The sequence below is a fragment of the Pundamilia nyererei genome, unplaced genomic scaffold (assembly GCF_000239375.1).
Source record: "Pundamilia nyererei isolate P.nyererei 1_Seehausen unplaced genomic scaffold, PunNye1.0 scaffold00225, whole genome shotgun sequence".
Lineage (NCBI taxonomy): Eukaryota > Metazoa > Chordata > Actinopteri > Cichliformes > Cichlidae > Pundamilia > Pundamilia nyererei.
Window position 1 is genome coordinate 268,567 of NW_005187626.1, and position 11,338 is coordinate 279,904.

The window sequence follows — 11,338 nt, forward strand, 5'->3', positions numbered from 1 at the left end:
TCACCAAGTGCATTCTGGGTAAACTCTATGTTTGCCTTCTCGCTGTGATCATTTCTGGCTCACCATCACTTACAGGCCTGAGCTGTCAGGTGGACGTCTGCTGAATGTGGATCCACGCCGTAGCGCTCACAGATTCACGCCAAAATTCACCACAGTACTTTGAATTGTTATCCCACTTATATTTAGCCATAGCCAATCATAGTTGAGCGTCAGCTGTGAGGTCATTCCTCAGGAGTTCCACCTGCAGCCGATCCTGATTTCATGCTTTCACAGGAAATTGGGGACAAACCAGAAGCGCTTTGACCTCTGACCTGGTGGAGGTGCTGGTCTTCTCCACGGTGGACATCAGGCGGGCGAAGGCGTCGGCCATGCGGCTCCCGGAGCTGCCGGAGTCCAGCTTGGCGGTGGTCAGTTCGAATAGCTCGGGGTCGACGCCTGAAATGCAGAAGAAAGATCAGGGAGGCGGAGCTTAAACTTCACCAACAATCCAACAGTGAGAAACTCGGAGGAGGCGAGCCGGGAGCTTCCTCCTCGGAGGTTCGCACCCGCACAAAAACGGTCGTGCTTGGCGTGATTAAAAGAGAAACTGAAGGAGTGGAGCAGCTGTGAGGCGTGTCCGCCGCAGCGATCCGTTCTGAGATCAGCGTGTGCTTAAATGGTGAGCACCCGGCGGACCCGCCTCGCTTTCTGCTGCCTGCGGGACAGTCACATGACCTCATACCGACCTTCCTGTGCCGACCGCCCCACACACCAGCATCAGTCAGGACATCATTCATGATTTTAAAAATCTGAGCTGGGAAGCAGTCATGTGACTAAAATGACATTAAAATTAACACCAGGATCAAACCTCGGGATGGTCATGTGACCCGGTCAGGAAGCACGAGAGTGCGGTGAGTGAGAGGAGCAGATGGAGGTTAATTCAAAAGAGGAGGATGCTGGAGCTGACCTGGGATGGAGGGTGAGCTGCTGGAGCCTGAGTCCTCCACAGGACCAAAGAAGTCCAGGTTTAAGAGAGACGAGCCTCCGCTGGCTGCAGAGCCGGGCGAGCGAGGTTAACGCACACAGTCAGAGAGAGAGAGAGACATGCAGCAGAGTCAGTGAGAGAAACCGGAGACGATCGTTTCCACATGCAGCAGATTTCTCACAGTCTGCACATGCTCAGTGCACAGCTTCACTGAAGCCCACGACGTTTGGACTGTAGCAGGTGGGAGGAGCATTTAGGACCGTGTTATCCAATCAGAGCACTTCGCTCTCACACTGCAGGCTTGTTGGTCCTAAAGTATTTAAAATTAGAATGGGAGGCGGAGCCTTCCGTTTTCCTCTGAAACCACAGCAGCTCCAGCCTGCTGAGTTACTGATGCTTCAGGGACTGCAAACCGCTCTGGAACCCTACGAGGTGACCTGAACATGTACGTGCAGGTCAGGTGGAACACCGACCCCGCAGAGCGATGACGCAGCACACACGGGAAGACCACACGTTATGAACACATGACACAGCAGCGCGGCGCCGCAGTCAGCCTCTTATGGAGTTTTCAGACTTCAGCGAGCGTCACTGATGGCTGACGCAAGGAAGCGAATGAACTTTCAAAATAAGAGTGAGGGGACGGTTCACCAACAAAGACATGGCATCATTGGGCGCCCTCTGACATCTGTGACTGTGGGCCACAGCGACTCAGAGTCAGGAAACAGGAAGTGACTGATGGTTGTTTTATACACAGAGCGCCTCCTGGTGTGTGATTGGCTGTGAAGTACAAACTGAAGCAGCTAACAGGAAACACTACAATAAATAGAGGAAGTGGAAGAAGAGAAGAGCTGTGAGCGGGAGAAGGAGGAGTCAGTGCGGCAGAGGCAGCGGGGTCACCTACCATCAAGCGGGTTGGTAAGGCCACTGCTGCTCCAGTCGAACTGGACGGGTGGGAGCGCCTCCTGCTGGAGGAGAGGCAGCAGGTCAGTCATGTACCAGGTGTGTGTGTGAGAATCATGTTTAAACACAAGGACACGCCCACACGTGGGAATGGTGTCAGGGTTAATTCCTCATGTTACATATGTCACAGCTGTTGTTCGCCCTCGTGACGGCGAGGACTTCACCTGTCATCGCTTGGAGGGAACGACGTCAAAAAGTCAAAAACAAAGATTCAAACTGTGGCAGTCAGCGTTTCTCACTATCAGCCAATCACATTGTATTTGAATCCTGCTCGGAGGTCACCTGTCGGCCCGCCTCCCCGTCTCACCTGGACCGAGTCTGTAGGACAAGAGCTTTTCTCAGGTACCAGCGGCGGCGCCTGGGCGATTGAGGCGATCATCTCTGCAGCAGAGACGGGCTTCACGGGCTCTTTGGTTGGCTCCAGCATCCCCTACACACACACACACACACACACACACACACACACACACACACACACACACACACACACACACACACACACACGTTTAAACAACCTGCAGCGCTGCCTGGCGGCCTCCTCGTAGATGCATGGATGGTACAAATGTGAAAGTCTGTGATGTTTCATTTACTGCAGTCACGAGATTTTCAGAAAACTTGACCCCTGACTTCTAGGTCAAGGTATCAACTTCATCCTGCGTCACATCTGAAGTTCCCAAACGCACGTACCTGTCAGCGTTTCACAGCTAGAAATGAGAATAACTGATGTTCCTGCCGTAATGAAACTGTCTGTATCACCACTGTTCCTGTTCTCAAGTTCCCAAAACTTAAAGATCTTCATCTTGTCCTGAAATCAAGCAGGAAGCAGTTTTCTGTCCCCCTCCCTCCCCTGCTTACATCAGCTGATCAACAGCTGATCCTTCACAGTCACTGTGGAGCTGAGCGCTCATCTTTATTTACCTGCGGCTTTAATTTAGCTGTTAGTAACATCTTAAACGTGCTGCATGAGTAAACATGACTTTATGTCGCTGTAAATAGAGTCTGTTGGATGCACTCACCAGGCCGGCGGCGTACATGGGCACGATGACCGGCTGCTTCTTCTGTCCTGTGAACAGCTGAAACATGGAAATCAGACCGATTAGGATTCAAACCTCGAGCGCAGCTGCCGCCTCAGCAGGAACGCCTTTAGTCATACCAACAAATGACCAGGAACCATCTTTTATCTACAGTCTATGTTGAAGAGTATCTGGGCGGGGCTAGGAGACGACGCATTCAGAGGGGAGCAGCGTGTACTCACGATGTTTCTGGTGTCGATGCCGAGGCAGCAGAGAAGTGCTTTGTTGCAGTGGGAGCCGCCCCACTGGTATCTGAGGCCGAACGCCTCGTGGATGTCCTGAAGCTGCGTCCACACGCCACCGTACACGGACCTGTGGCAGCCAATCAGACGCAGCGGAGTCAAAAACAGGGTTCATGAGTGGGAGCAGCTCTTAATGGAGCGGGTACGGAAACACCTATGGATCACTCATAACCAGGAGGTTCGCTGAGGAGACCCTCACCTCTTGCATGACGATTTCTTCTCCTCCCCCTCCTCAGCTCCGGGGCGTCTGTCCTCAGGAGGCTCCAGGACAGCCTTCAGGGACACCACCTGGTCCTCCAGCAGTCGGGTGGCGCTCTGAGGGAAGCTCACCTGGAACACCTTCTCCACACGGCTGAACAGCGATGCCTGCAGAGAGACGGCAGCGTCAGACTCAACTTCACAGTCTGGGCCTGACTACAGTTAAAGGGGCGCTTCACCCTCAGGTGATGGTGCAAAGAGTCCAAAGGGCAGAGCTGCTGGTTCATATCTGCTTTAACCTCGTGCTGTACGAGCCCACAGTGAGACTGGTCTTATTCACACTGTCATGCCAGTTTGCAAGTTTTTAATGGTTTCGTTGTTATTATGTAACGGCTGCTGTGGACTTAAGTCCCTCAGAAATGGACAATAAACATCTGTCTGTGCTGATAAACTGACAGTCTGAATGACTTCCCTGCAGACACTTCTCGCTGCTTTCAGTAGGGATGGGTACCGGTATCATGGCACCGGTTCTGTCATAAACGGCAGTAACCAGACCGTTTAAGCACCGTGTCAAAAGTACCGGTTTGGCACCGGTATCGGATAAAACATAAACGATACCATCCCTAGCTTTCAGTCTGTGTTGTGTTTACTGACTTTACATGTTTCTAATATTAAACTTTGATCACTTTGCTGCTGTTTAACTCACAGAGGGGTCGATAAACTCTGGGCCAACTTATCGAGCCGCTGTCACGTCGTGACTGGAATCCCCAGTCTTCCAGTTCCTTGGAATTCAATCAGCTGATCTGAGTTTGTGTGCCGGAGGAGGAAAATAGGGGCGGTCTGCGTGGACGTGGACGTGGACACTACTTTGATTCTTATTGGACTAAAGGACGAGATAATGAAGAAACAACCGCATTATGCTGCTAACACAAGCACCTGCACAGACAGCATGCTAGTGCTAAGCTAGCCGAGAGCCCAGAGTGATGTTAAAGCTGAACTTCAACAGTCTACCTGTTCATGTTTCTACAGTAGAATCACCATGACGACCGTGCTGGTTTCCATCTTTGCTTTGTGTTCATACCTAAACACTAAGAGAACGATCACGCGTGTCATTAGCAACTACCAACCTGTATATTTTATTTATTGTTTACTCTATTTAATATGTAAAATACACACACGTAGAAAAACATATTTAGTACACACATCCAGTAATGCATACACTCTTATATTGTACATATATTTATTACCATCCTTATACTTTGCTTGTTTTATGTTATTGTATTTTTGCACACCTCTGTCGCTTGTGAAGCTCACACACAATAATTTCACTCGCATGTGCTGTACCTGTGTAGCTGCACACGTGATGTGACAATAAAGGTGATTTGATTTAGCGCAGAGCAGCGTGTTGGTGTGTGGGGCTGTGACCTCATGTTGTTAAACTGTGATGATGACATAGGGCTGCTCAATTAATTGAATTTTAATCTCGATTACGATCTGGGCTTTCAACGATCATTAAAAATGACTGAGCCGATTATCAGCCCCTCCCTCGTGCTTTACTCTCGCGCTGCTCCGTGTGGCAAATCGAGCGCACCTCTCTGCGTTTCGAACACGTGTCACAACAATTAAGAGGACCCGAGGGAAGCTCAAAAAGCTGAGCAGAAGTTATTTGGAGAGGAGAGTGACTGCTGTTGGTTGAACAGAGGTAAAAAACTTCAGTGGTGTGGAAACATTATGGGTTCAGTCAGACGTGGATCAAGCAGACACAGTGTGTAAACTTTGCTACAGTAGCTGCACCACAGAGCAACACTGCAAAGCTCACTAAACATAGATGTTTACATTTTTCATTGATTTCTTATATTGCAAACATTTGCACTGTTTTATATTATTTTTTAAAGTCATTATTCAACACGTTGTTATTGTTAAATAAATATCGTCAAATAATCGAGATCTCACTTTCAGTGAAAATAATCGTGATTATCATTTTTGCCATAATCGAGCAGCCCTATTATGACACAACGAGTTTCAGCACATTTTATGGAGAAATGCAGAAGTAATGAAGTAAAATACTGAGTTACTTTGAAGTACTCTGAGTAATTAATGACATTTCTTTGAGTAACGAGCCAACACTGAGGGAAATCCCTTCAACATGCACAAACATGTGACCCACAGCAGAAAGTCTTTGATACGCTGCCGAGTCTCAAACAGAGCCAATGAGGAATCAATCAGTGATATTGATGATGGAGTCAGAAACGCTAAATTCCTATCACTTCCTGTCCCTACAGGCGCATGATTCGAGATGTTGACCGACCTTCCCACCTGACCCAAACCTGCCATCCTTCATCATCATCAGTCTGAGCTCACCTGTGCACATCCACAGGAGCATGCTCAGAGTTTAGAAACAGCTCTACCTTCATCCGGAGGAACCTAATGACAGCGGCGCTAAAGCCTCACACGGATCCTCTTAAGGAGAACTTAACCCAAAAAGTTCCAGCTGCAAACTATTTTTTAAATTTGACAGATATTGCAGATCCTGGATGAAGACATCCTGGATACAGTGTACAAAGTACGCGGTGGCGGCGGTCTGCGGGCCCCTCCTACTGTGTTGTTCGCCTGCCAGCCACAGCAGAAAGTGCTGAAGCGACACGGAGCGCCGCGGGTCTGCAGCCTGTCTGAGCGCTTCATGCTCGGGTTTGTTTAACTCGGTGAACTCCGAGCCCAGAGTCGTGTGTGTGGACGACACATCTGCACAGCGGAAGTGTGTGAGTCAGCTGGGTGTGAGCAGAGGAAGTGGAACAGATTTAAAGCTTTCACATTAACTTCCTGTTTGGGTTGTGGACAGCACATCGTTATCATGACCTTTAAGACAGGAAACGTGTAATCCTGCTCTAACTGGATCAGTGTGATGTCACAGGTTTCTGGAGTATCTCTGCATTTTAAACATGGGAAACAGAATCACGTCCCAGTCCTCCCAGTGTGCCCAGTGTCCCTTACCGGCTGACTGTCAGTGCTGCTGGGTTCTTCGCCGACCGCAGGTGCTTTACTCTCATGCCACTCCTCCTCCTGCTTCTCCTCTTCCACTCCTCTGCTATCTGCAGGAAGTGAGACGCTCGTCTCAGCGCTGAACGCCGCCCATGAAGCCCCCTGTTCCTCCTCCTGCTGCTGCTCCCCGAAGGCGCTCCACCCGGCGTCGCTCTCGCCGCCACCGGCCGAGCTGAAATTCCCAAAACTGTTGCTCACAGGGAAGTCGGCAAACTTTCCTCCCTCCTCCCCCTCGTTTTCACCCGAGTTAAATTTGGGGGAGTTGAAGTCGCCAAAGTCGTCGTCTTCTTCTGCGTTGTCCTTGGCGGTCGCAGCTTCCTGCACCAGAGCAGAACTCAGTAATCCAACCGGATCGTGCTGAACCTCCAACTGATCGAAGTCTGCGAAGCCTTGAGCGCCGAAAGAGCCGGCGTCTCCGAAGTCCCCGAAGTCTTCGTCGCCGTCTTCGGCCATCTGGCTGTCGTCAGCGGGTGTGGCGGATTCCCCCTGGAGTGGGGGCGAGGGCACCGAGCCCGTGGTGCTCACGTCGCCGTACTCCTCCAGAGCGTCGGTGGACAGTGGACGGCCAAACGACGTCTCCGTTTCGGTCTCCGTCTCGTTCCCGGAGCTCTTCTCATCCGATTGCCTCGCCTCGCTGTCTCCGGTTGTGTCGGGCAGGAGCTGCTTTTCACCGCAGCCGTCTACAGAACCGTTACTGTCAGCTACATCCGCCCTGTTCACGGCGAACAGTTTGTCAGTGCAAACGGCCTCTGAGGCGCCACAATCTGCCGCCAAGGCCACATCCCTTTGTCGAGAGTCAGCATCCATGTGAGCACGCCGGTCCGGCGTCTCAGCGGGGACGCAGAGGGACTCTGAGCCGAATGCGTCGTTTTCAGTTCTGTTTGTGTCCCTGACATCGTCCTCTGAAGTCAGTCCCTGCTCTACATTATGGCTGACGCCCGGTGGACAGTGCGAGCTCGCCGTCTGGTCGAGGCGTCCGTCAGCATCGGAAAAAGCAGCAAAGTCTGCAAAGTTGTCCTCCGGGCCTCCGGCACTGCCCGTGTCCTCAGGGGACGTTCCTTTTATGGGATCATGGACAGAATTCTGGGAGGAAGGACTTCCCTGAACATCAAACCCGTTTGTGAGCACCTCGCCGCCGTTACAATCCGCGGTGTCGCTCGCAGTCAAGTCCACACAGCTGGCGAGGACCTTTTTCATCTCAGTTCTTTCTGAGGCACTCGCCAGCACGACACCGTTCACCTTTGAGAGCTCATCACTGCGGCTGCGGGCGCCATTCATGGAGCCATGGCTGAAGCCCACCACCCCTCTGCTGTTGATCAGCTCCGGCGGCGAAGTGGCGGTCAGAGCCTGCGTCTGGTTAAAAGTGGTCGGAGTGTCAAACTCTGAGAAGCTGATGCTGTTCGGGATGCCAGAGAAGGTGCCAAAATCTCCGAACTCATCGTCCTCTTCCTCAGCGCCGTCCTCCATGGGTGGCGGAGAGGAGGAGTACATGCGGATCACGTCTGGCTCCATGACTCTGCGGTGATCGAAGAATCCTCTGGGCTATACCTGAAAGAGCGAGAGAACGTCGTGAGCAGCGAATCACAGGACAAACATTCAAAAATAAGTAAAAAAACAGTAGCGCGCTTCATCCACGCGGCGAGGAGCCGAGCACGCCTCTCAGCAACACCGATGATCTCCAACGAGAGGCTCGAGTCACAGCTCATCGAGTAATACGAGCCCCGAGAGTGCAGACGGCGTCAAAGCGACGGCGAAACACACCGTCACAAACACATCATCGACAGAAATGAGGAAATGAAACCCCGCCCTCCTGCTCTGATGTCACTGCTGTGGGATCACATCATCACTGCAGCGTGAACATGAAAGCGTGTTGTTTGAATGAACACGATAGAAGTCGACAGGCGTGGACACAAACGCCTCTCACAACACGGAGCATCAACCTGATGTTCAGCACCGAGCTTTAAACAGGACTCTGACTCATCACTAATAATCTTATTTATTTATGTGATTAACAAAAATGATGATGTCAGAAACTATATGACTTTATTCTGCTGACATCACAGTTCTGATCACACACACACAGCTTTCACAAATGTATAAGATAATAAAATTTTTGTCACTAAATAAAAACAAATACCATTTTTAAAGTAACCTGTCTCCTGTCTTACTTCTGATTTCAGCTGTGCGCTCTCTCTCTCGCCCTGTGACCCTGTGACCCCTGACACCTGGCGTGTGGGGGCCTGATGTCATTATTTCTTTTCATTAACTGTATTTGTGTGCTTGAATCACGTTTCCAAATCCTGATCTGAAGCGAGCACAGACCTCAGCTCTTTAAAATTTCACTGAGTTTGGACTGAAACAACCAGCCAGGTAAGGAAACACCTGAGTTTCTGATGAAGGTACCTTCCTGCAGCTCTGCAGGGGAAGTCCCTCTCGGGTTACCTGCTGGCCTGGACGGCCTGTGTTTGTGCTGTGACCGGCGGTGGGCGGAGCCTACCTGTGTTTGGTAGAGCTGAGCTGGACTTCAGGTATGCAGTCCTGATAGACCAGTCAGCCGAGCGCGAGCCGTTTAACCCCTCAGACCCCACAAACGGTGACGTGTTAACGTCAGGGCAGGTAAACATGTTTAAGATGGGTTTACCTGCGCGCTCAGCGGGGTCACCTTCAACAGGCGCTCAGCCTCCTGACAGTCGTTCCAGTCCCAAATTCCACCTGACACTGTGAGCCCCCCCCCCCCCAGCAGTCTCACCTGTCTGACGTCAGCGCTTAAAGTGCAGCTAACAAGCTAACGTAGCAGGCTCAGTAAACTCCCAGGTAGCTTAGCAGGCTAAACGACGGAGGGCTGAGAGTTTGCCCCGAGCAGAACCGACTTGTCTGAGCCCAGCCCGAGCCCGACAGGGAAGCTAGCAGGACAGCTCGGCGGCTAATAGCAGCCCGAGCTCGGCGGCTAATAGCAGCCCGAGCTCGGCGGGACTAGCTCGGTCAGCCTGTGTGGAAAGCTGAAGCCAGCTCGATTACTATACTGGTACTTTACCGGGCGGCTCTGCTGGCACACAGCGGCGGTACACAGATAAACACAGGCCGGGGACCCTTCAGGAACGAGTCGGTTTGACGTTAGCTGCTCCTGCTAACTGCGCAGCTAGCTTCACCAACGACAACAAGCCAAGAAGCAGCTGAGCTAGCATTAGCTTAGCTTAGCTCAGCGTTTCGTGTGACAACAACTGTCTCATCCCGAAGGAAAGAGCCGGGCTCACCGTCAGAGGCCGCCCGCTGGCGTCCATGGTTCGGTCCCACACGGGCTGTCGTCGGAGCGGGACGGCTGACTGTGAAGCCCGTGCTGAAGGTGGAGTCCGCCGGCTGCTGCTGCTGCCCTGCCTCACGATCACCCAGCATGCACCGCTGCGTTCTGTTGCTCCACAAACTTCCAGGTGGAACAGGTGGATGGATGTAACTGAGTACTCATACTCATGTACACCAGTTGGCCGCTTGTACTCGAGTATTCCTGAACCACGCCTCTCTCCAAGTACTTTTTAAAATCCAAACTTTATTTCTTTAAGTGGAAAGCGCTGTTACAAACTCCGCTGAGCAGACCTAAATATGAAAAATAATCGGACTGGGCACAAGTCCAAGCTGCCTCAGAGCAAGAGGAGGTCCACCTGGACAGCTGCACCTCTGTGGCAGAGCTGACGGAGAGAGACAGACAGATGGCCAGTTCACATTCACACCTTTAGTCAGTTTAGAGTCACCTGTTAACCCGACCCCACTGACTGTTTGGACTGTGGGCGAGAACCCACACAGGAAGCACCTGCAGAACAACAATATGTTGTGTGAATGCACCTTTCTAAAGTCCCTCCTCAGTGATTTAAAGCACACGTGTGTCTAATTATTCGAGACGGGAAAAGCGCCTCAACCATTAAATTCGAGCTGGTGTGGGCCCCGGGGTCTGGCATGAAATAAACCCGACACTTGGATAAAAGGAGGCTGAAGTGTTCGTATACTCAGCCCAGCTCCACACTGGCGTCTCCCACACTGCTCTTAACCTGCTTCTGCTCAGCTGTGCTGAGAATCGTAACAGCGATGGCTGGGACAGAACAGATTCGTCTGGATTTCAAATCTTCTCTGTTTTCAGTGATATAACTTTAGTAACAAGCACCTCATTCTTTTCTCTCTCTCTCTTTTGCCATGTTTTCCAGGTAACCTATATTTGACAACAGCTTGATAAAAAGAAATTCTGTTTTTGGTGTCACCCCAATATTTTTAGTGGCCACCCCTATGAAAACATTCTGGAGGCGCCCCTGGCCGTTCTGTCTGCTGACCAGCTCTGACGTTCAGGATTCGTGTTTGGACTGAACCTGCTCAGCAGAGCCACAGCTGACAGGTATCTGGGAGGTACCGTGTCTCTGCACACCTGTGCACACCTGAAAATAATGTGAGAAAACTCCAAAAAGCCCACTCTCTCAGTGTTTGGCTGTCAGGGTGTCAGGACGCAGTGTAAATAAAGCAGAATGCAAAGACTCACAAATCTCATGATATGTGATGTTTGATTCACAGAACACTGAAATCATATCGAATATTTATACATTTTCCTGTTTCATTTCATTTTGATGGCAGCAACTTTAAAGAAACAGCAGGAGGAACATTTATCAGGTGAGCTGTCAGCAGGTGGGTCACATGGTCGGGTGTAAACAGACCTCCCTTAAAACTGATCTGAGGTCAGACCCGCCCAGGCATGGACGCCGCGTCCTCTGGAGCGCTGCAGAGAGTACTGACATCAGTGTGCTCTCCACCTGTGCAGCCACATTTTTAATATATAAAAGGAGTCAGTGTGTGTAGAGGTCAAAGGTCATGTCAAAGCTGGGAAA

The 11,338-nt window shown here is 51.1% G+C and overlaps 1 protein-coding gene across 1 annotated transcript in view; it reads right to left on the reverse strand.

Annotated features, from left to right (window-relative positions):
- The window catches only part of aftpha (aftiphilin a), a 12,643-nt gene extending 1,871 nt beyond the window's left edge, over positions 1-10,772 (reverse strand). Inside the window, exons 1-9 of the mRNA XM_013914807.1 lie at positions 9,731-10,772; positions 6,429-8,024; positions 3,439-3,605; positions 3,180-3,309; positions 2,941-2,997; positions 2,232-2,354; positions 1,866-1,926; positions 947-1,030; positions 312-435 (exon numbers count right to left, since the gene is read on the reverse strand). Of these exons, the coding sequence (XP_013770261.1) occupies positions 312-435; positions 947-1,030; positions 1,866-1,926; positions 2,232-2,354; positions 2,941-2,997; positions 3,180-3,309; positions 3,439-3,605; positions 6,429-7,988 (2,306 nt within the window). The 5' untranslated portion in view covers positions 7,989-8,024; positions 9,731-10,772. The remainder of the gene's footprint in view (positions 1-311; positions 436-946; positions 1,031-1,865; positions 1,927-2,231; positions 2,355-2,940; positions 2,998-3,179; positions 3,310-3,438; positions 3,606-6,428; positions 8,025-9,730) is intronic.
- Between the last annotated feature and the right edge of the window lie 566 nt (positions 10,773-11,338).